The following is a 22,132-nucleotide window of genomic DNA, read 5'->3' as shown; positions in this document are numbered from 1 at the left end:
ATACTTTTCAACAGCGCTTTCTTTTCTTTTAAGGGAAAGAGGAAGCCTAAAGAATAGCTCTTGGTGGCCTTTCAAGGGTTTCTCAAAGACTGAGCAGCCCTAGGAATGAAACTGGAGTTTTCTCCTGTCGCACTTGGGCAAACTGAAAAATTCCGCTGCCCGGATTCCACTTCTATTCTGGTATAAAAAGCTGAAATAATTTGAACAGGTTCCTTTCACCAACAGTGACATTTTCTCGCTTTAGTCAGAACATTCTTTTGGGTGGTGGCTCAAGTGCAGCAATTGTGTTCCAGCCAATGCTCCTGAAGTCGGTGGTGATGGATTTGCCGCTGTGTCTGACCTTCGGCTCCGGCACACTCCTGTAAAACAGCGGGAAACTGGGACGTTTTTTCCCCCTGTAAAGATCTCCTGCTGTGAAGCTCCCTTTTCTGCACCGAAATGTTTCAGCTTTAACAGACAATCATTGCTTCCAACCCCAGGGCTTTTGTGGAGGTTGCTTGGTAGACCCACACTGATTTGCCAGCTGTGTATTTCCCTCCTCAGAAGAAAAGCCCTCTGGAGGTCGTTGAGGAGTTTGTGAAGCACAATGTGACATCAGATGGGCTATAACCGAGCTCATGGTGGCTGCATTTTTGGAGGAGGATGGCTGAGTCTTTCTTGTGACTTCTGGGCATTTTTCAACCACTGCTCTACTTCATTCCTTTGTAATTATGCCTTTTTGTGTATGCTTTCCAAGCCTTTTCTTGCAATGAGTTTTTGGTGGTGTAGAGATCTGTGCCGGAAGGTGTCTTTGGGTTTTCTTCTGGACTTTTTGCCATGTTGGGATGCTCAGCAACCTGGTCCAGTGGAAGGTGTCCCTGCCCATGGCTGGGGGGTGGACACTAGATGATTTTTAAGGTCCCTTCCATCCCAAACCACTTCATGAGGGACCTGGGGGGGTTCAGCTGGAGAACAGGAGCTGAGGGGAGACCTTCTGATCTCTGAACTGCCTGAAAGGAGCTTGGAGGCAGGGGGGTCGGGCTCTGCTCCCCAGGAACAAGCGCCAGGAGCAGAGGAAACGGCCTCAAGTTGCACCGGGGAGGCTGAGGTTGGATGTGGGGAACAATTTCTTCCCCAAAGGGCTGTGGGGCATTGGAGCAGGCTGCCCAGGGCAGTGCTGGAGTCACCATCCCTGGAGGGGTTTAAAAGGTGTTTAAATGAGGTTCTCAGGGACATGGGGCAGTGCCAGGCGTGGGTTATGGTTGGACTCCCTGATCTTGAGGGGCTTTTCCAACCAAAATGATTCTATGACTATTGACCTGCTGCAGGTGAAATGGGTTTTCAGCTGCTGGATTTTCCATATGCACTGCAGCTGCCTGTCTTCTCAGATCTCTACTGAGGAGGAAGACTTAAAGGTTAATTTTGACACTCATCTCAAGTCTCACATCATGCACACCTTAAGCTTGATGTAAAGCAGAACTGAAGCTTTCTCTGCTTGTTGTTTCTTTTTTAGACCCTGTGGTTGGGGTGTTACAGCCTCTGTGTGGCTGTGAGCTGTGCTGGTCATTTGATTTGGTGCAGGGAGACAGGAATTCCATACCCACGCTCCTCTCTACTGGTTGCATGTCAGCACAGCTTACTAATCCTCCAGCCAGGACTAGCTGTACGCTTTCTGCTTTAAACCACGTTTGCAGATTCTTAGTCACGCAAGACTGAATGTAGAACTGCAGGGACCAGTGACTGGGTAGGATAAACGTTACCTTCTATTAGCAGGTACCACCTGTGCCATTGGAGACGTATGAAGTGATAGTCTGGATCTACTGTTGGCAAAATGTTTTTAGTACAAATGTCATGCCTCACCGTTCTTGTCTCGTGTGCACAAAGTTGCAGATAAGGCGGCTGCAATTCTTTTTCTTTTTCTGGATCTCTTCTTTTAGGCTTTTGACACTTGTAGATTCTGCCAATGTTTCCGACCGCTGCAGCTCCCCCAAGATCTCTGAGGAAGAGTCCGAGGAGCCTGTTTGTTCTCTGTGCATCACTTTGGCAAGAAATGCTGCAGTTCAGCCACTTTCCTGGGAACTGGGTATCGTTGTGTTTGCCTGGTTGTGACTGACACATTTTGGCCCCGTGCCAGCCGGCACGTGCGGAGCCAGCATCCAAACAGACTCAGAAAATTGGGGGTATTTGTAAAAAATGTGGCTTGACTCTGCACTGGAGCCCTTCCCCCTCATTCCTGGAAGTGCTACAGCCCTGATAGATGCCAAACAGATGCAGATTTAGCACGTGGCAGCTTTTTTGGAGGGCAGGAAAAGCAGATAATTCGTTGGTGTGGTTCCCTGCAAGGCAGCGATTGTGCAGCGTTGAGCTCCTGAGGCTGCTGCATCCAGAGCAAAGGGGAGACAAAACCCGCTTTAGTTACTGCAACATCGCTAAGTCCTAATTCTCCCTAGAAAAATAGACTGAAAAGATCCATTATTGCTCTCAGCTGGTCTTGCTGCGTTTGTAGTGTCTCTTTAGCTTAATTGTCTATATAGAAATGTGCGAGTGACCAAATGTTTTAATCAATTAGAGCAAGTGTGGGGACTGGGGGTTTCTGGCACTGCTATGGCGCAGTCACCAGGCAAACCTGATTTGATTGTGTTTTCTGGCTGAGTGTCTAAAGCCCAATCAATTATTGCAGAGAGATGGAACAGCTAAATAAGACTTAAATTAATAGGGTTTATTATTTTTGCGCCTGAGGAGGCGGCAAACCAGACAGAGTGAGATATCCTGTAAAGAAATTGGTTCATATTTCTTCTTCTGTAACTTTCTGGTGTTTATACCTGTACTTGGATGTTCAGCTCTAACTTACAGGCAACAGCTGAAGTTCTGTTCGGATGAGCTGAATAAGTGTGTGGCCAAAAGCCAGCAATCACAGTAAGCCCTGCAAAATGAAGAGATGAGTAACAGGAGGGCTAATTAAAGAGGTCTTTTAAAAAAAAATGAAGAAGAAACTGAAAACATAGATTAAAACAAAAGTTTCTTCTCATTAAGTAACTTGACTCAAGGGCCTAAATTCTTCAGGGAAATATAAATTTTATGATATTAAAGGAGTGGACACTGCAGGTTTGTGAAACTCAGGACCTGAGCCTGAAAGTTCAGAGTCTCTGTCCATCTCCAGCCACCAGTCCTTGTTCTGCTGAGTTAATAATCTCTTCTCCCAGTGTTTCAATCTGCTTATTTTTTGTTTCCAGAATTAATACATTGTGACCCAAGCTTCCTTGTTTCCTTCCGATTAGATTATTTGCTGGTTTCTTGACCTTTGGGCCTGCCTGTCTTCCAGGAGCTCTTGAAATAACCCTCTAGATGGGGTGAGGGACAGGACATGAGAGAATACACCTAATTCATGCCCCTGTGAATGGTAAAAGTGAAGTCTTGGTGCCTTTCTGTGCTGCTCTGCCAGCACTGTAACAACCTGAGGCTTTTCTAGGAGGAAATGTGAAGGTGGTCGGTGGGGTGAGATGGGTGCGGACCCTGGTGAGCGGCTCAGCCGGGTGTGTATGTGTGTGGGTTTAACCATCCAAGTGAAAACATTGCATTTAGATTAAATATCTCTGACCTGTCCTCTCCCTACTCCTGTCTGGGCTCTTCCTTGTTAGCCCTTTTGGATGTCCTTTGTTAGTTTTATCTGATTTTCTGCCTTGACCTTTCTGATTATGACCCTGTCTTCTTGTGCTTTTCCTTTTATTTTCAGCTGGAGGATCACAAGGGTGCAGAAGAGCCTGTGATTCTGCCAGATTGGTTTCTTGTTACGCTTGCGATCTTCGCTTTATTATTGGCACCGTTTGCACTGAACAGGGTTTGAAAAACTGCCAGTTGTCCTGAACTCCTTTGCCCTTCAACTCTCCTCCTCTGGGATCTCACCTGTGGTTCAGGGAGGTCTCATTTCTTGAGTTTTCATGTTCATTGTTCTTCTTCTCCTTTCATGGTCACCACCACCAGCATCTCCCCACCTTCTTGGTCCCCAGCAGGTATCCACGTCAATCACTACATCACTGGAGTCAATGATACTTTATACCTGTGCTGCATTTTCCCTCAAAGTTTCTTCCAAGACTCCACAGCACTAAGCATTGCTCAAGGAACAGAGCAACCATTATAGGAGGGGATAAAGCAAAAGCTGATAAAAATAATACCCAGGGGAGTGGGGAGGGGGATGCGCTGCATCTCTACTAAAAATGAAATATTCTGCGGGCAGCTGGGACAAGTCTCTAATAAAATACGGGCTTACGATCGTGAGACTTCTCTAATAAAAATCTTTGTGGTGTGGGGGGTTTTGAGTGAGATTTTTTGCTTATTTTTGGAAGGGCAGGAATATTGTGCACAGTTATGTGGGACTATGGTGGGTCTGTGGATTCCCTGACGGAGGGCATGGGAACAAAAATTAGCCTTGAAGATATGAAGGCCTACCCATGAGAAAGATGGGAGTGATGGAGTATCCGGAGATGTTAAGGATGTACCCGGGAGGGAGAAGGGAGTAAAAGAGTAACATTGATGACAGCAAAAATAGCCAAAGAGATGTTACTGCTGTAACTTGTAACCAATAGTGAAGAGACACTTGAATTGGTAAAACTGTATAAAAATGCACTTGTGGCAATAAATGGCATCTGCTGCTTTTATCCTCAGAGAACTTGGTCTATGCCATTTGTCCGTCTCAACCGTGACACAGGAGGCTCCATGTGAACATGAGCAGAAACTTGTTTGCTGGGAGGTGCCAGAGCCTGGCCCAGGCTGCCCAGAGCGGGTGTGGAGTCTCCTTCTCTGAGACATCCAAAGCCGCCTGGACCCACCTGTGTGATCTGCTCTGTGACCCTGTGTGAGCAGGGCTGGGCTGGGGATCTGCAGAGCTCCTGCAGCCCAACCACTCTGATTCTGTGACTCCCAAGAGGACCACGTGGTGATCAGGCTGCTGGGGTGGATGGAGTCCATCCTGGGGCTGGCTCCAGGGAAGGGACCGGGGCAGCTGTGGTGCACGAGGAGGAACGATACAGGTTCCCAGGTGTGGTGGATGCACTTGACCCCCTCCAGCCAGCCCAGCGGCAGTTTGGTTCAGACTCCAGAGGAGGGAAAGGCCTGGGCTGCAGCCAGGCCAAGAGCTCCTTCCAGGAGACCCACAGGGAAGCAGAACAGCAGCTGAACACCAATGGGTTGTGGGTGCAGGGGGTCTTGTGCAGACCTTTCCCACTGTCTGCAATTTGACTATGAGCCAACAACTTTATTTTATAAATATGACAGCCTGGATGAGCCTACTTTGAGCTCGCTCTGCTGAATAACCAGCCGTATGGCCATGGTTTTACTGCTCACAGCTCAGTGGATGAGCCCAATTTATGTTTCATAGCAATCGTTTAGCTTAAGCAAATGCATACTAGAAATAACGAATTATCTGGAAGTATAAGGTTGCATGATTTTTAATATACTTGCTGCTTCATGTTACTTAGGAAGCTAAAATCTTTGCTGTAAAAGAAAACTTTGTAACTAATCTTTGCTAAAATCTGGAGCTGTAAAGTTCTGCTCATATTTACCAAAAGCACCTACAAACTACACTGAAGACTTGCAAGATAAGGTCTGGTTCACACTTTGCTGGGAAGAACGGAACTGACTGGGGAAAAAAATAACAATGCAAGGCTAACGTGGAGGCATCACAGACGTCTGCAGAACGGGGCCTGTTTGGCACTTTGCTGAGAAGAAAAGGATTTATTCACACAAACAGTACCCGGAAGGCTATGGACCATAAACAGTGTCTACAGCTGAACTAAACAAAGGCACACGTGATATCAGTGAAAAGACCCAGTGAGAAGCCAGAAGACCCCAAAAGGAAATATTACTCTTATTGTTATCAAATAATTTTGAGATCAATGCTAAAATAATTTTGAGGTGCAGTGCTAAAATGGAGATATTGTCTTGAATAAGTAACTGTGATCCAACTGCATATTTGAACTTGGTACTTGGTTGTCATATCTGAGCTCAGTATTTTAGTTGGCATATATATATATATATATGTATTTCGTACCAAAAGAATTTTGTTTGGGGAGATAATTACGAAATGGGAACCGGTTCCGCTGCTAAAATACCACCTTGCTCCCCCTTAGGATGCATCCTTACACATTAGAGTAACTTTTGGGGAAATATTCTGATAAAAGAAACTTGAAACGATACTGTACTCGAATGTGGCTTAAATGTGGAATTCTGGGTTTTAGTGCTGTATTGCAATTAATGTTGTTCTGCAGAACTTTGGAAAAAATGGGATGAAGTATGGTACTCTAAGTTAATTTACTCTTATTGTTATCTAATAATTTTTAGACCAGGAAAGAATTTAAATTGTTAAACTCTGATTCCGATTGGGGGGGAAAAAAAATCCACAAAAACCCCCCACAAAACCAAAACCAAAACAAACCCGAAATGCTATGATGGATGGGAACTTGATATTGTATGAGGTTGTATTTAAAAGTTGCTGGAATGTGAACTGATTTGGATCTAGGAATCTCCGTGAGTCTGTGTGTATTGTCTGAAGGCCTCTAACGCTTTGGGGAAGGAAGGGGTGTTTATATTTTTTAGGATAGTGATTGCTGTTAACTTCTTGAATGTCAAACACATCTGTGTGACATTTTATTCACAGAAACAGCCCCTCCCACCCCCAAATTCACGCACAGTTTCCCTTCTCACTGAATTACCCAGACTGCAATCTGATTTGCTCAAATCTTGTTTGCCAAAGGGTGAAAGTTGTACTTTCTTGTACTTCCATATGGTGCCTCAGCTTGTCCTACGCTTTCTCCAGCCCCCGCCTTGGGCAAGCGCAGGAACACTACAGGAGAAACAGGACTATGATTTCTGCAAGTGACTTCTCGCTACATTTTATATCCATCTTGAAGACTGCAAAAGACCTGATTTACAGAGCAGCAACAACTGCAGGTTTCTGTCTCTCAGTGATCCAGACTCTCTTCCAGTGCAAAGAAAGGTGATCCTGTGTGCGGCACGTCAAGATAAAGCAAAGTGGGTGTCTGAAGTCACTGGCATCATATGGAAGAAATCCCGTTTCTGCCTACTAGAGCAGGAGGGGAAGCAGGTAGGTAACTCAGGGGCAGGTGTTTGCATGGCACCTATCTACATAAGTCTTCATATATACATATATATATCCATATATTCCTTAGCTGCTTAGATTCACCTAAGAAGAGGCAAGCCATTCTTGTTGACCGTTGGCCAACCTCACGCGTGGTGCCATGAGAAAGGCACAGCTGTTTAGAGTGTAAATGGCAGTAGGAATTACTCCTATGGAGGCAAAGTCAGGATGCCCAAAAATCAGGGCTTTTCAGGAAAAAATATCCCACAGAGGTCTGACAAATGGGCCCGATCTCTCGTAGCGCGGTTAAGCCTGCCTGGGCTCTGCCAGCATCGCTGACACCCGCTGCGTGGAGTCCCCACAGAGCACGGGCAGGGTGAGGGTGCCCAACAGCCAGCAGTTTCGAACTTCCTTCCCTCCTGCCACACAGCCGCTCTCAGGCCCCTGTGACACGCTTTATGCCAACCCAGGGGTCCGCAGAGGAGCTTTCGGAGGTGTCCCCATCCCACCTCGGCTCCAGCCTGCCTTTCCTGCCAGGGGCTGTGGAACAAAAGGGTCGGGAGCCCCAGCAGAGCTTTGGCAGAGCCCAGCTGCCCGCCATGGCTTTCCTCTCCCCAGGCACGGCTCCTGCCTGGGGTGCCATTGTCCCTGTGGCACACGGTGGTTCCTGCACAGCTCTGGGCGCCCCGCAGTGCCCTGGCTGGGCGAGCCCCCGGATGCTTTCCCCTGCAGCTCGGCTCCCCAGGGTGCCCAGGCTCTTCCTCCTCCTCCTCTTCCTCCTCCTCCTCCTTCTCCTCCCGCTCCTGTCCGGGATGTGCAGCTGCGGCAGGCTCCGTGCCAGGGACGCGGGGTGCAGGGGCACAAAGAGCAGGGCCGCAGCCGAGCCGGTACAGCAGAGCCTTGGGGAGGGCTGCCCTTGGAGCAGGGCTGAGGCTGAGGCTCCAGCCCTCTTCCCTGCAGTGGCCTTTCCCTGCGCCACTGCCCAGCGCAGCTTCCACAGCCGCCAAGGAAACACCCACAGTGTCAGACCCAGCGGTTTGCAGGTGGGGCTTTACTGAACAGAAGGGAGAGCTGGTGTCAGCAGCCTGGCTGGCCGGCACTGGCGCTCGTCACGCTGGAGGAGGCTCTTGCTGGACGTGTCTCTCGCGAGCCTCAGCGCCTGAGACGGTCTCCTGGCACTGGCCGACGTGGAGTAGATCTCGTACCGCTTCTGGGGGACGCTGTTGTCCTCAGGGACGCTGGGGGGCTCTTCTCCGGCCTCTTCCCAGCCCTCCATGTTCATCTCCAGCAGGTCACAGCTGGACTCGTCTGACTCCACGCTGCTCGAGGAGCTGTCTGAGGAGCACTCGGGGGAGCTGGATTCCTGCACAGGAGGAGACTCTCATACAACAGCCCTGCACCCGGAGGGTGCTGCTTCCCAGCACGCAGACCCCAGAACACTTCTGAATGGACCACACGGGACGGGGAGAGCCGGGAGAAGGAGCTCAGCAGGCCCTGGGGTGACCTCTGAGTGTCACCAGGGTTTCACTGCAACTCTGTGTCCCCCTTCTTGCTCAGGAAGGGCAGCATCACCCGCCCGGTTCTGCTGCAGCAAGGCTGCTATGACGGCTTGGGTACCAGGGTACTTTGCAGTCTCAGCCGCCCCACGGGAGAAAGTGCTCTTTTTCTGCAGGAATCCCAAGTACCTGGCTCCTCTGCATCTCCTTTGGCTTTTCTCCATTTCCTTCCACATTGGGCATCTCCTCTTCTGCCTCGGCCTCTGCCAGCTCTGTTTCCTTCTCTTCCTGTTCTTCCAGGTATTTCTGGATATACGGTGGAAGCTGCTCCTCCTTCTTCTCCCATTTATTCTGGGGGACAAACAAAATGCAATAGCAGGCAGCATTAGCCTTCCCTGCCACGGCTGAGCTGTTTTCCTTCCTTCCTCCCTCCCTTCCTTCCTTCCTCCCTTCCTCCCTCCCTCCCTTCCTTCCTTCCTTCCTTCCTTCCTTCCTTCCTTCCTTCCTTCCTTCCTTCCTTCCTTCCTTCCTTCCTTCCTTCCTTCCTTCCTTCCTTCCTTCCTTCCTTCCCTCCCTCCCTCCCTCCCTCCCTCCCTCCCTTCTCTTCTGCCTTGCTGTCCACACTGGTTTGCTCCCAGGTTCCCGCAGGCTCCACCGAGGAGCCCGTCTGGAATGACCAGGGAGATAAGCCACCACCGGGCTACAAACCAGCCGGCAGCTGGCGAGCCCAGACAAGCCCTGCAGTCACCTGGCCGACAGAAACGGCCTCAAGTGAGGGCTCTGGGGGTGTTTCCAGGCTACTGGAAGTGACAAGTATATTCTCAACTGACAGTGACCCGCCTCCCTTCAAGCAAACACCAAAGCAACTGGTCAGTGGTCCCGTGAACACCCAGTGAAGAATCTTGTGAGCACTGGCACGTGTGGAGCAACGCTGCTCTACAGTCCAGTAGGATGTGCTCCTGCAGCATCCGGTGTCGGGTACCTTTTCTCTCCTCTCAATGGCTCTGGCTATGAAGTCCACTTCTCTGGGTGCAAGCAGAGGCGGTAGCTTTCCTTTCTCCTCCTTTTCCTTCAAGCAGCTCCTCTGGATGACCGGTAGCTGCCTGCAAAGACACAACAGGGCGTGTTGGCAGGAGCGCAGGAGGAGCTGGTTCTGCATCCTGTGCTTCCAGGTGGCGCACCTGCTTCTGCAGCAGAACGTGCTCTGCTCGCATCCTTGTGATCAAGTCCCCAGGCACAGAGAAGACCCCAAGCTGTCAGCCTCGGATGGGCCCAACAGCCCCCCTGCAACTCAGGATGCCCAGGTCTCGGCCCTCTCTTGCTGGAGCAACCAGAGGAACAGGGTCCTGTGCCCGGAGATAGCGCTACGCCCTGTACGGGCAGGTTGGGCGCTGGGGACACAGTGTCAAAGGGAGGAGGACACGACCCCACGAGAAGGGCCATCCTGCCACTGGGCTCTCCGTAAGACAGGCGTCAGCGTAGAAGAGGCTCCTGGTTGCTCAGGGCAATCCTCTGCAGTAACTAACTGCAGAACTCTGTTCTCAGCAAACAGAAAGGCCAGGCTCATTTCAACCTGAAGGGAAAGCCAAAATGACCTTCTGCTCCTGGAATCAGCCTTTGCACTTGGCTACTCAAGAGTTCTGCACATCGGAAGGGAAGAAAGAAATAGTGGTGCCAGCAGAGTCTGCCAAGAAGCTACAAGACACTGCCATGAGCAAGAAACCATGAGTTAGTGGGACGTGGGAAAAGCGCACTTGGGGTGTTTCCAGGAGAAACGTCTCGCTCCCACAGAGGCCGGAGCAGGGGGTCACGCTCACCCATTTATGCGAGTGTCTCACCTGGCGCGAGGCTCACTCCCCTCAGCTTTCTGACCCTGCTCCGGCTTCACAGTCGGTGCAGGTAACCGATTTGGAGGAAGCCTGGTTCGACGGAGGAGGCGCTTCTCGGCAGCATCCTCTAGAAAGGGGAAAGGAGACGGTTCTTCAGAACAGCATCTCGGTGTTGTTCTGGGAACCGGGTGCCACTTGTGTGCCAGTTCCAAGGAGAGTGACGTGCGGGTCTGCTCAGGGCTGTGGTAACACTGGGGAAGGTGGTCCTTTTCATCCCTTTGGGGGAAAGCCATGTTTCCTGGGAGGTCTTAGGCCTTTTCTGACACTGTTTTTCTGGTCCAGCTCCTCGTGCCTACAGTGCACTATTATTCCCTGGGGTTCCCTGGGGAAAACTATCTGGATGGCTTTCTCTCATCCTTGTGCTGAAACAGGGGGTTCCCTGGCAGAGCCGGTGGTCTCCGGGAGTCATTCTGGGAAGGGGAATCATTTTGCTCAAGGGAACCCAGCTCTGGGATTTCTGCATTGGTCCTGTGTACACACATTTGCTGCTGGAGCAGGTTCACACCACAGGCATTGCCTCTGAGACATCTGAGCACATGATGGAAAGAAGCAGGCTTAGAGCTTTGCACTGTTTGCAGCCCAAGCAGGGAGTGGAGGCCACTGGAAAGGTGTCCTTCAGCAGTCCAAGAGGCCCTTTGTGGTGCAGGACTGTCCTGAGACCTTGTCCCATGATGGGGCACCGGAGCATTACCATGATGGGTCCAGAGAGTCACAGGAGGAGCCTCTCCCTCTTCCAGGCCTCCTGGGGTAACCTCAGTTCTGATCCCCTCCATGTGCCGTGGAAGGAAACCCTGCAGCCCCCTGCCAGCAACCCACTGGTCCCCGACCTTTCTTTCCACTGCCATCACCTTTTCCCTGCACACGTCCCGTCAGGTCTATCAGCGTTGGCATCTTAGGCACGGTCTCAAGTTGGCACCTGAAGAGCAAGAAGGTACCAGGCTGAAGAAAGGACACCACATTGTTTCCCAAGGCAGCCCAACCCGGAGGGCTGCAGTAGAAACTCCAGTGCCGGGAGGGCTAGGTGAGACCCCGTCAGCCTGTGCCCGCTTTTTTCCATCCTTCCCGTGAGAATGGCCGTCCTCCCACAAAACCCCCTTGCTGCTTCTGGGGAAATGATCCTGCTCACAGTGCACATGGAGAGCAGAATATTATCTAGTGCTCTGATTTTCTAACACCCTTTTGAATTCTGATCTTGCCCTCCAAGTTCCTGTAGAGCCTTGCAGATTAACGTTTCCGGACCTAAGAGCAGTCTCTCCCACAGAGGAAAGAAAAGGAGCAGGAGAAACGTAGTGGGAAATGTTGCCTAAATGCGTCTCTAGCTCCACAGTAGGACAGATGCATAAGCCGTGCCACTGTCCCACGTTCCTCCAAGTGAAGTCAAACATACCATGGCAGGACGATAACACGTCCAGAGGAGGTCTGGGAAGCAGCGGTGTCATGGCGTGAGATGACTGAGTCCCTCATCTCCGGCATCTGCAACGAGGACAGAGACGGATGACGGGAGGAGCGGACACTGGGAAGGGCCGGCTGCTCGCTCCGCCTCAGCCCAGCGCCAGCAAAGAGCCAGAGCCGCCCAAGGGCTCTGGGCTCAGCAAGCCTTGCTCTGCCTGTGCCTCTGCTCCCGGCCCCCAGAGTGGGGCACGCAGCGCTCCCCGCCATCAACGCCGGCCTTTTCTCGCAAAGTGCAGCTCCTCTGGGGGTGGCTCTTGCAAAGCCAGGCCATTGCACGCCAGGGAGGTGCTCTGCAGAGAGCCTGCTGTGCTCTAGAGCTCCAGGAGCCCAGGTGACTGAACAAGGCATGGTCGGCCAGGGGAAAGCAGCCCCCAGAAAGCATTTCAGAAGCAGCAGGAGTGGGGCTGGGAAAGTGAAAATCCTACCTCGAGAAGAGCTTGCAGCATCTTGCCAGCGCCATTCAGCCTTTCCAAAAAGTGTAAGTAAAATCTCTTTTTTATCTCTTTTCCCTCGGCAATCAGCATGCCCACGTCCCTCCAGATGATGGCAACGTTCTTCCTGTTCTCTAGGTAGGCATGGAAAAGGTGCGTGGTCCTTTCCATGTAGAGCTGCACGGTGCCCTCAGAGACAGCGTTCTCTGAGGCTATCTCAGCATACGGCAGTTGTTCGAAATCTTGATGGCCTGAAAGACAAGAGAAGAGGAACACATGAGCTTGCAGACCTGCTGGGCAGGCTACAATCAAAGGTCTGCAGCCTCCAGGCCCTCAGGCAACACTTTGGTACTGGGCTGCCTGGCTGGGCCAGCGCCTCTGAGGAGACGCTCGGCTTGTCCCTTCCTCTTAAAGTGGACAGTGAGGTGCGGAGCAGACAGCTGTGGCTTCTCTGATACAGAAAGGGAAACAAAGAGTCTTAGGCACTTGGTGGGAAGAAGAGTGACTGCGGGACAAAGTGGGGAGATAGGCACCAGGTCCCAGGGCAAGCTGGAGGGTGCCAGCCCACACTCGGTGCTGTCTTTGTCTTTAGAGAGAAACGCACCCCAAACACAGCCCCAAGCTCTGGGTGCTCCCCAGGGTCCCACAACAGCTGACCCAAAGGCAGTAGTGACTAGAAGGCGCAGGTGTCGCCGTCACTGGCTTTTGGAAGGAACCGTCTTACCCCCCTGGGTTTCCCCTGCTTTTCCCCTGTGCAAGGAGGCTGAGGGAGCTGGGAAGAGCCCTGGCATTTGCCTGGAGGAGGTCTGGTGCAGCGGAAAGGGGGAGCAAGAGTTGAAGCATCACAGAACCAGAAGACACCACACCAAGGAAGCTGTGAGGGAACCTGTTGTTGAAGCAGGACAAAGAGAGTGCGCTCTTAGCTGTATTGTCCTCTGGTGATTCTTTAAAACAAACAGCTAGGCAGGGTCCTTTCACAGCCGGCTGGTTTTGTCGAGTGAAGCTCTTGGCAGGACCGCGGTGGGTGGCTGGTACTCCCCTCAGTCACCTCTGGGGAGCAGAGCACCCCTCCCCACCCTGCTCAAGGGCCAGCGCCGCTTTCACGCTGCTTACCAGGGAAGTCTTTGCAACCATAGCGGAGCTCATAGTCCTGCACAACAGCCTTGTCAGGTCGAAACACGGGTCTCTCCACGATCACCAGATCCTGCTCGCTGAGGGCTACTCGCTTTCTGACAACCGCAAAAGTCCCGATTCCGGGAATGCGGACAGCCTGGAACAGAGGAGATGGCGGATGGGAAGAAGTCTTGGAGGGGCAGACGGGTGACTTGTCAGAGGAGGCTGATGGCGTTTAGTGCCCTGCCCTGGCCTGAGGCACAAAGGAGCAAGATGGGCTCCTTGGGAGAACACAAACAGGGGCTGCGCTTTTCCCTCTCACCCCCCTTCAGCTACGAAGAACCAAATAGGTGAGGGAAAGCTGACAAACACCCTCTGGCTCAATCAGATAGAAGGCAGGGGGTTCCCACACTTGGAATAAATCCAGATGTGTCCCAGGCTTCCAGGTTTTCACATGCAACTCTGACGGGGGGACCTTCTTGTACATCTGAATGGACAGAGAAGGTGTCCATGTCACTGTGTGCATTGCAGTGTCGTGCTGGGGCGTTGCTCCTGCTTTCAACGCAGGGGAAGAACAGCTGCACCCCATGGCAAAGGGCTGTCAGGACTTGATCAGCGTTCATCAGGGTGTGAGGGGAGAAGGAGGTAAGGCCCACCTGGTGGAGAGCCAGCTGCAGGCTGAGGTGATACGATGTGCTGGCCCAAATCTTAGCGAACTCTGGAAAAACAAGGGAAAGACCTGTCATGCTCTGAGGCAGCAAGCTCAAGACCATTCGGCCCACTCCTGTCCAAGGAGCGATGCATCTTTCACTCAGGCATTTCAGGTGGTCTCTCTCCAGCCCGGCAAGAACCAAAGGACACCTCATGCTGCCTCCAAGGGGCTCCTTTCCTTGCAGGTGCAGCTCTCCAGGGTGTGACCCACTCCCACGGGAAGCCGGCAGTGCTTTGCCATGCCCGCGGGGGCACGGGGCTGTGCTCCACGCGGCTCTCGGAGGCTCAGGGCAGGCCCTGGTGTCTCCCCAGCAGGGGCCAGTTTTGCCGGGTCACATCTCTGAACACACAGAGCCCACGTGGCCCACGAGCACCTTCAGCTCTTCCATTCAGACATGAGCTCAGCGTGGGTAATGCCCAGCGCCAGGCAAGGGCAGCCCTTTGGGGTCAGGGGTTTCTGCCTGGGCTGCCCCAGGAAGGCAGGGGCCACGTCAGGAAGGGAACCAGGAGCCCTGGCTGCCACATCAGCCCCTCAGCCCTTTGGGATGGTCAAGCAGGTCCCTCCTTGCAGTCACCACTCCTGAGCAACCACCCCCCACAGTCCTCGGGTTTCCATCCTGATTTCAGAGATGTCCTTGACCCAGACACACATGTGAAATTGGGCCTGAAGGCCTTACCATAACGCTCGAGCTTCTCAATAGTTGGGCTCAGGTGAGGCTGCAAGAAGAGCTGTCTTGCCATCTTAGTTCCACTGCTGCTTCAAGTCAACAACAGCAGCAAGTGGCTGGACAATGGCTTTACTGCTTCTCCTTGTCCTCCTCCTTGTCCTCCTCCTTCTTCTCCTTCTTCTCCTCCTTCTCCTCCTTCTTTTTCTCTTCTCCTCCTTCTCCTCCTCCTTCTTCTCCTCCTCCTCCTCCTTCTTTTTCTCTTCTCCTCCTCCTCCTCCTTCTCCTCTTCCTCCTCCTCCTCCTCCTTCTCCTCTTCCTCCTCCTCCTCCTTCTCCTTCTCCACCTTTCACACTCCTTGGTGCTGTCGTGCTCCCTCTCTCCACCTTCTCCTCCTCACTGCAGAGCAGCTACTCCAGAGCAGAGCGGTGGCGAGAGCAGCTCTCAGCACTTGGAGTCGACTCGGCCTCACCGGGGTGAGTGGGGCAGATGCTGGTCACGACAGGGAAAGGGGGACTGTCACCACTGTGACGTCTGGCTGTCCCACTGTGACCTCGGACCGTGTCACAGAGGGGCTGCACACACCTGCCCCCCAGGCCCTGCCAGGGGCTCTGCAGTGGGCAGGGGTTTCTGGGAGCTGCCCCCACCCCACTGTCTCCTGAGTGGGAGGGGTTTCCCCAGGCCGCCCCTGCCATGTCCCCACATGGGGACACAGGGCTGCAAGCGCCGATGGGCTTCCTTCTACCCTTCCCCGCTTCTTCCTGCCTCTCTCACCCAACGTGTCTGCAGCGGGGAGCGCGGCTGCCCTGCCACAGTAGGGGCGTGCAGAGAAGACGTGAAGCTTCTAGACCGCCCACAGTCAGATCTGACACGGATATAAACGGGGTCCCGTTGAATGGCCGTTTGTGGTCTTCTCGGAGCTGCGGGTCTGTCTGCCTGAAGCCTCCCCTTAGGCAGGATCGCCACCTAAAGTAGCCTCCCGGGATTGGGTCAGCCTCGTCGCCTCGCTGGGGTGAGCGATAACTTACTAGGTAGAACTGAGCTATTTCCTCACCAGATCAGCGAGTGTATTAAACAATTCCTCGCCGCTTGGGCAGGTGTTTTCCTCATTATAAACCCGTGGATTTTCTTGAATAATTCCTTGCCAGATTCAGGCAAGCGTATATCCGTAATATAATTTCTCACTAAACACGTGGGTGTATTTTTCCTGGGGTTAGAGACTGTAATAGACTTAACGATATATTTGTTAATCAAACTGGTCTAAATGGATATGTTATCAGTGGCTGTGAAACCTGAGCATATAATATTAGTACATGCTGCCATTAAACAATGCAACCTGTATGTAGTCTTTGTAGAAAAAAACTGTTCCACAGATATGTGTAAAAGCCTAATTTAGCGTACCCTGCAGAACATTCGGGAAGAGGCTGACAGAGAGAAGGGCTCAGGGTCATTAGGAGACGGGAGTGCCGAGGCGCCAGTGAGCCGCTGGGTGCCCGCGGCCAGTGTGGGGGATGTTTGGAGGCTTCAGGGGCACCCCACAACCGGTGTGGGGGTGCAGAGAAGCTTCTAGAATGCCTAGAGTCAGGTCTGATCAGCCTATAAAAAACGGGACTCTCGTCGAGACTCCGCCCATTGTCGCGGGTCTCTCGGAGCACGAGCGAGATGCTGCCGCCGAGAGCCCTCCTCCCCGGGATGGAGACTCCGCTTGCCTTGCCGCCACGGGTGTGAGTAAAACGGCTCGCAGGATTGCGAGTATATTTATACTTTCCGTGCACATTTGCACCTGTAACTTCCCGTGCTTAATATAAGCATGTATAAAATTATTTGCTCGCATAAGCGCGAGTGTATTTATACTTTCCGTGCACATATGCACGAGTAACCTTCTGTGCACATTGGCACACGTATAAAATTATTTCCTCGCATAATCGCGAGTGTGTTTTCCTCCCGTGCTTCCATATAAGCACGTGTAGTATTCCGTGCACATTTGCACGTGTAAGTAAATTAACCCTCGCAGGATTGCGAGTGTATTATAAATTTACCCTCGCGGAATCGCGAGCGTACACTTTCCGTACTCACTACGAGTACCTATATCCCTTTAAGAATAATCCCGCACCGTGTTCAGGCAAGCGTGTACTCCTCTGGGCCTCAGGGGCGGTTCCGGCATTGTTTTGGGTGAAGCCACGTGCATGCACACTGTGGACCTCCTGTTGTACTAGTTGCTGCCCCTTCATAATTTTCCTCAACTGATACCCGAACCTATATTTAAGTCACTTTTGGAGTTCTAAAACCCTGTTTCTCACCGGTTTAATAAAAGTTGTTTTGGACCCTCTTGTCCCTTAAACTAATCTCGGGGTGCATTCCGTGACACGCTGGCTTTCTTCTTGCTTTGGATCAGCAGCTGCCCCTCCCTCTTGATGTCTTCCCGGGTGGGGACGTGCTCGTCATCTTCGTCATCAGATTTAGAGGATTCTGGAGGAGGGAACAGAGAGAAACGGGCTGGGGAGGGTCTGCAGGGCCACTTCTGCTGTGCCCATGTCACCAGGGAGAGCCAGCACGTTTTGGAGGGCTGGTGACATCACAGGGAGCTTTCCTGCCAAGCCCTGGCTCTTCCTGCCCAGCATCCCAGGCTGACCTGCAGGGCCTGGCAGTGCCGCTGCTGTGGCCCATCCCCAGCTGCTGGGGCTTCCCAGAAAGGTCTGGAGCCACGCGGTGCTGGATGCAGCTCCAGCTTCATTCAAAACAGGTGGCAAGCTCAGAAACTCAGTGGCTCCTCCAAGAGTATCCAATGGGAAGAGGCCACAGACAGACCCCAGCACTGGTTGTTCTTCACAACCAGGTGATTTCGAAGACAAGGCTCTCCCTCCTTGCCCCACAGCATCTTTTCTTGTTCCTTCTGTGGTTCGATGCTCACCACCCCGCCAGCTGCCTTCATGCTCCCACATCCCCACCTAAAAGCACCACCCATGCTCAAAGCCTTGGAGACAGCCCCAAGGTCTGGAGAGAACTCATGGGCTGGGCTCTGCTGGGACAGGGAGAGACAGGCGAGGATGGTCACAAATCCCAACAGGCAGGGGCAGGGACAGTCGCCGTGGGACACGTCCCCGCTAAGCTCTCCTACCGTCATCGCTGCTGTCTCTCTCCTCAAAGGAAACCACCACGTTCTGAGGATCACTCGACATTTTTTTCTCCAGAAAATCCCTGGCCTTCACAAAAATCTGTGAAAGACACTCTGGGTTAATTGCTGAAGGGGAGGTGGGTGTTACAACCCAAGGGATGCCCTTGATGTCCCCCTGGGGGACACTTGGGATGGGCCATCAGGAGGAGCCTGCTGCGGGTCCCCGAAGACCCCAGCAGGGATGGACATCCCACGTATCTCGTTGCTCTTATCCAGGATCTTGCACTCAGGGGGCAGGTGGGCCGCCCGCTGTGCCAGGTACTGCAGCTTCTGGCCCAGGTACTGGAGCTTCTCCTCCACCCCCCGGGACAGGAGAGAGTCATCCTGGAGACGGAGAGAACCACCTTGGTGGGCAAAATGAGCCACTTGGGGTGAATACCTGGCCAGGCACGGTGATGCCATGCAGATGGAAGAGGAGGCGGTCGATTCTGTTTTCAAATTCAAGGAGAAGCTCCTCGTTCTTCAGCAGCTGGGCTCGCGACCGGTCTCGCCGGGCCTCTTCGGACTGCCGTTTTGCCCTCAGCTCCTCCTCCAGCATCCTGCAGCCAAGCACAGTCACATCCATACAACTGCACAGGGGTGCAGAGACACCACAAATCCGTTGCAAAAGCTGCCCAAGTTGCAACCCACCACACCCCCTGCCATGAGTAGGGACATCGTCACCAGCTGAGGTTGCTCAGAGCCCCGTCCAGCCTGGCCTGGGATGTCTCCAGGGACGGGGCATCCACCACCTCTCTGGCCAACCTGGGCCAGGCTCTCACCACCCTAAGCGTAACAAGCGATAAGACAAACAGAAATGGCCTCAAGTTGCGCCGGGGGAAGTTGAGGTTGGATCTGGGGAACAATTTCTTCCCCAAACGGCTGTCAGGCATTGGAACAGGCTGCCCAGGGCAGTGGTGGGGTCACCATCCCTGGAGGGTTGGACAGACGGAGATGAGGTTCTCAGGGACGTGGGTTAGTGCCAGGGCTGGGTTAACGGTTGGACTCAATGATCTTGAGGGTCTTTCCCAACCAAAATGAGTCTGTGATTCTATGACATGGCTGTCCCAAGGGACACACAGGGATGGTGACTCCACCACTGCCATGGGCAGCCTGTTCCAATGCCCGACAGCCCTTTTCAGGAAGAAATTGTCCCCTATATCCCACCTAAAACCTCCCCTGGTGCCAGTTGTTTCAGGGTCTTGGTCTGGTCTTTGCACTCTGGCCAACAGAGAAGCCACAAAACGTGTTGAAGACTTCTCTCTGACAAAGCTGGACTCCATTTTTCCATCTCAGTTTTTGGAGAATCCGGTCTGTGGCCTGTTTGCCAGACGCAAGGGAACACTGAGATGCTTTAGCTGCCTTGAAAGGAGGGGAAGAGCAACGACATGCAGCAACACAGGAATTTCAGGTCTCCTGAAACTGTTAAGTTGTGAGCAGAAGATAAAGGCCAACTGCTTTATCATGAGCATTCCCTGAATGTGTTCAGACACCGCATCCCAACTCCTCACCATGTCTGTGAGGCGAGGAGAAGACGTCACCCCACCAGCGAGCTCCTGCCCGGGAGACAACACTGGGTGCAATCGGACTGACTGCCGCTGTCTTAGCCTGGCCCGGGAGAGGCGCCCGTGGAAATGGATGTGACAAGTGGCAAAAAGGTACAGGAGCGAGTGGGAAGACACCAGAGGCAATGCCTGGGTTTCTAGAGTAAGAAAACACCAAAATACAACCAACCAGGAAGGCAGTGGCAGGGTCAGGAGCATCCCTCTGCCAAAGTGACCCCTGGGCCACACAGGACAGCCCTGCCTGGGACAGCCTGCCTGCACTGGGCAGGGGAGCTGCATGGGGCACAGTAGGGCACTGTCCCCACCCCATGGGGGCCATGGGGCAGTAGAGCCCATGTCGGGGCGTCCCCAAGATGGAGGTCATAAAATCATTGAATTATTTTGGCTGGAAGAGACCCTCAAGATCATGGAATCCAACCATAACCCACCCCTAGCACTAACCCATGTCCCTGAGAACCTCATCTCTGCATCTGTCCAACCCCTCCAATGATGGTGACGCCACCAGTGCGCAGGGGAGCACACACATTCCCAAACACTGGAAAAAGAAAGGTTGCACGGTGCCCTCCAATATAGGAAAATTAATAATGTAAGGAATAAATTAAGAAATGCAGGGGAGGGAAAGGGCTGATGCCATTGGGGTTTCATTAGGTGGCAGGTGGGGGGGGGTGACACAGCCCAGGGAAGGAAAGGAGAGATTTCCTCTTCTGCCCTGAGAGACCCTTATTCCTTCCACAACAACCACTGCCAAAGGCTTGACAGGAGCTCCAGCGCAGTTGTCTGCAGCCGCTGCCGGTGAGAAACCTAAAATAGGACATGGGAGAATTTGCACGGGAGCGTTCACCACGCGGAAATATCTCTGCCCTGGGAGGGCTGACATTGAGTGCGTTGGAGGTTTGTTTTTGTTTTCAAGGATGTGATCAAAATCACATGAAATGACACACAACGAAGGATAGGCACAGGCTGGGACTGACACCGGAGCCTCAGCACCGGGTTTTATCACTCATGGAGAAAGGGAACCAGGCTAAATCAGCCAGCTGGAGGCCAAAACAAGCAGCTCCTTTGGCTGTTCTGGGACGGGAGATGCAGGCAGGGCCACCAGTGTGGGGTCTGTCCTGGAGCTGCAAGGGTGGGATGTGGGAGGAGGCAGCCAGAGCTGCTTCCACACAAGGAGGCACAAACATCTGCCATTTCCATGTTGGTTTTAGGAGGGTTAATATAAGTGTGGGTCAAAACTCACCATCACATCGCCTGGGTTGGCATTGCCAGCCACAGGTTGGGTTTTAGCATCGTTCTAAAATGCTGGAGGGCCTGAGGCAGCACTGGTGACAGAGGGACAGACCCCCTGGGGTCCATGTCTGTCTTGCGCTGGGGACCCCAGAGCTGGACTCAGTTCTCTGGGGGGCCCCAGGAGAGCAGAGCAGAGGGGGAAGCATCCCCTCCCTCCACCTGCTGGTGATGTGGCCCAGGACACACTTGGCTTTCTGGGCTGCAAGAGCACACTGCCAGCTTATGGCCCTTTTGTTACCCACCAGCCCTTCTCCACAGGGTTGCTGCCCATCCGTCTGACCCTCCCTCCCTCCCCCAGTCTGTGCTGGTACTGGGTATTGCCCTGACCCAGGTGCAGGACCTCGCACTTGGCCTGGATGAATTTCACAAGATTCACATGGACCCCCCAGCCTGTCCAGGTCCCTCTGGATGTCACCCCTTCCCTCCAGTGCATCGACTGCACCACTCAGCTTGGTGGAAAACCAAAAGTGAAGTGTCTTGGGTGATGCAGACATCAGAGAAAGGCATCTGGCTTTAGCTCTCTGCCAAGCACAGCTGGGGAAACCCTTTGAAATGCTTCAGCCACTTTAGCAGAGAAAAATAACACTCCCACACAGTTGCCAGGCTTTATCGCTTACAATTTCTAACTGTTGGTGGAAATCTTCATTCTCAATCACTTTAATCAGCACCTTGAGCTTCTCTTTCAGTTTCTTCCCCTCCCTTGCTGGAAGAATAAATCGCAGCCTCATGTGAGCACGTTTGATTTGCATGGTCTCCTTTAACTGTCTGATCACTTCCAGTGCCTACAAAGGTGTTAAAAACAAAGAGCATTTACACACCTGCTTGAAAACCGTCACACAGACCAAAACCTCAAATCCTTCGCATCAGCTTCTGACACTTTTGTCAGCGCTGCAGGGAGTTTGCTCGAACGCTGCTTTGGTAGATTAACAAGGAAAGGCAGAGTTCTTGTTATTCGTGATCCCTCCAACGCTTAAAAAACCCCTCTGAAATCTTAAATAGCACTTATACTACAAACCAACATGTGGCTCAGATGCAAGGCCCGATTTATTACCTCAATCAAACTAAAGGACAAAACTTTTCTTTCTGTTCCAGGCGTATCACTGTTGCTGCTTTAATTAGTTTCTTTCTTTCTTTCTCCCTTCCCTGAATTGTTAGAAAACAAACTGCACGAGTTTCAGCAGCTGTTTGCATCCAGCATTCAACCACCGGCTGGATGAAGAATCACTCTGCAGAATTCAGCCCCCAGGGCTTTGCTGATCCCTCTGTGGCTGCAAACAGAGAAATTACACTTGAAGCC

General features: G+C 52.6%; 1 protein-coding gene across 1 annotated transcript; it reads right to left on the bottom strand.

The window, feature by feature from the left end:
* Window positions 1–9,556: 9,556 nt before the first annotated feature.
* On the bottom strand, window positions 9,557–15,129 carry LOC139829452 (coiled-coil domain-containing protein 81-like). Its single transcript, XM_071817000.1, has 7 exons — window positions 14,842–15,129; window positions 14,110–14,171; window positions 13,454–13,610; window positions 12,335–12,591; window positions 11,845–11,930; window positions 10,407–11,373; window positions 9,557–9,671 (listed from the first exon to the last, which is right to left on the bottom strand). The coding sequence occupies exons 1-6, from the start codon at window positions 14,903–14,905 to the stop codon at window positions 11,211–11,213; spliced, it is 789 nt and encodes a 262-aa protein (XP_071673101.1). The 5' UTR covers window positions 14,906–15,129; the 3' UTR covers window positions 9,557–9,671; window positions 10,407–11,210.
* Between the last annotated feature and the right edge of the window lie 7,003 nt (window positions 15,130–22,132).

This window comes from Patagioenas fasciata, chromosome 19, assembly GCF_037038585.1.
Source record: "Patagioenas fasciata isolate bPatFas1 chromosome 19, bPatFas1.hap1, whole genome shotgun sequence".
NCBI classification, from domain to species: Eukaryota; Metazoa; Chordata; class Aves; order Columbiformes; family Columbidae; genus Patagioenas; species Patagioenas fasciata.
The sequence above is the reverse complement of the archived record's forward strand: the minus strand, read 5'-3'. Positions and strand labels throughout refer to the sequence as shown.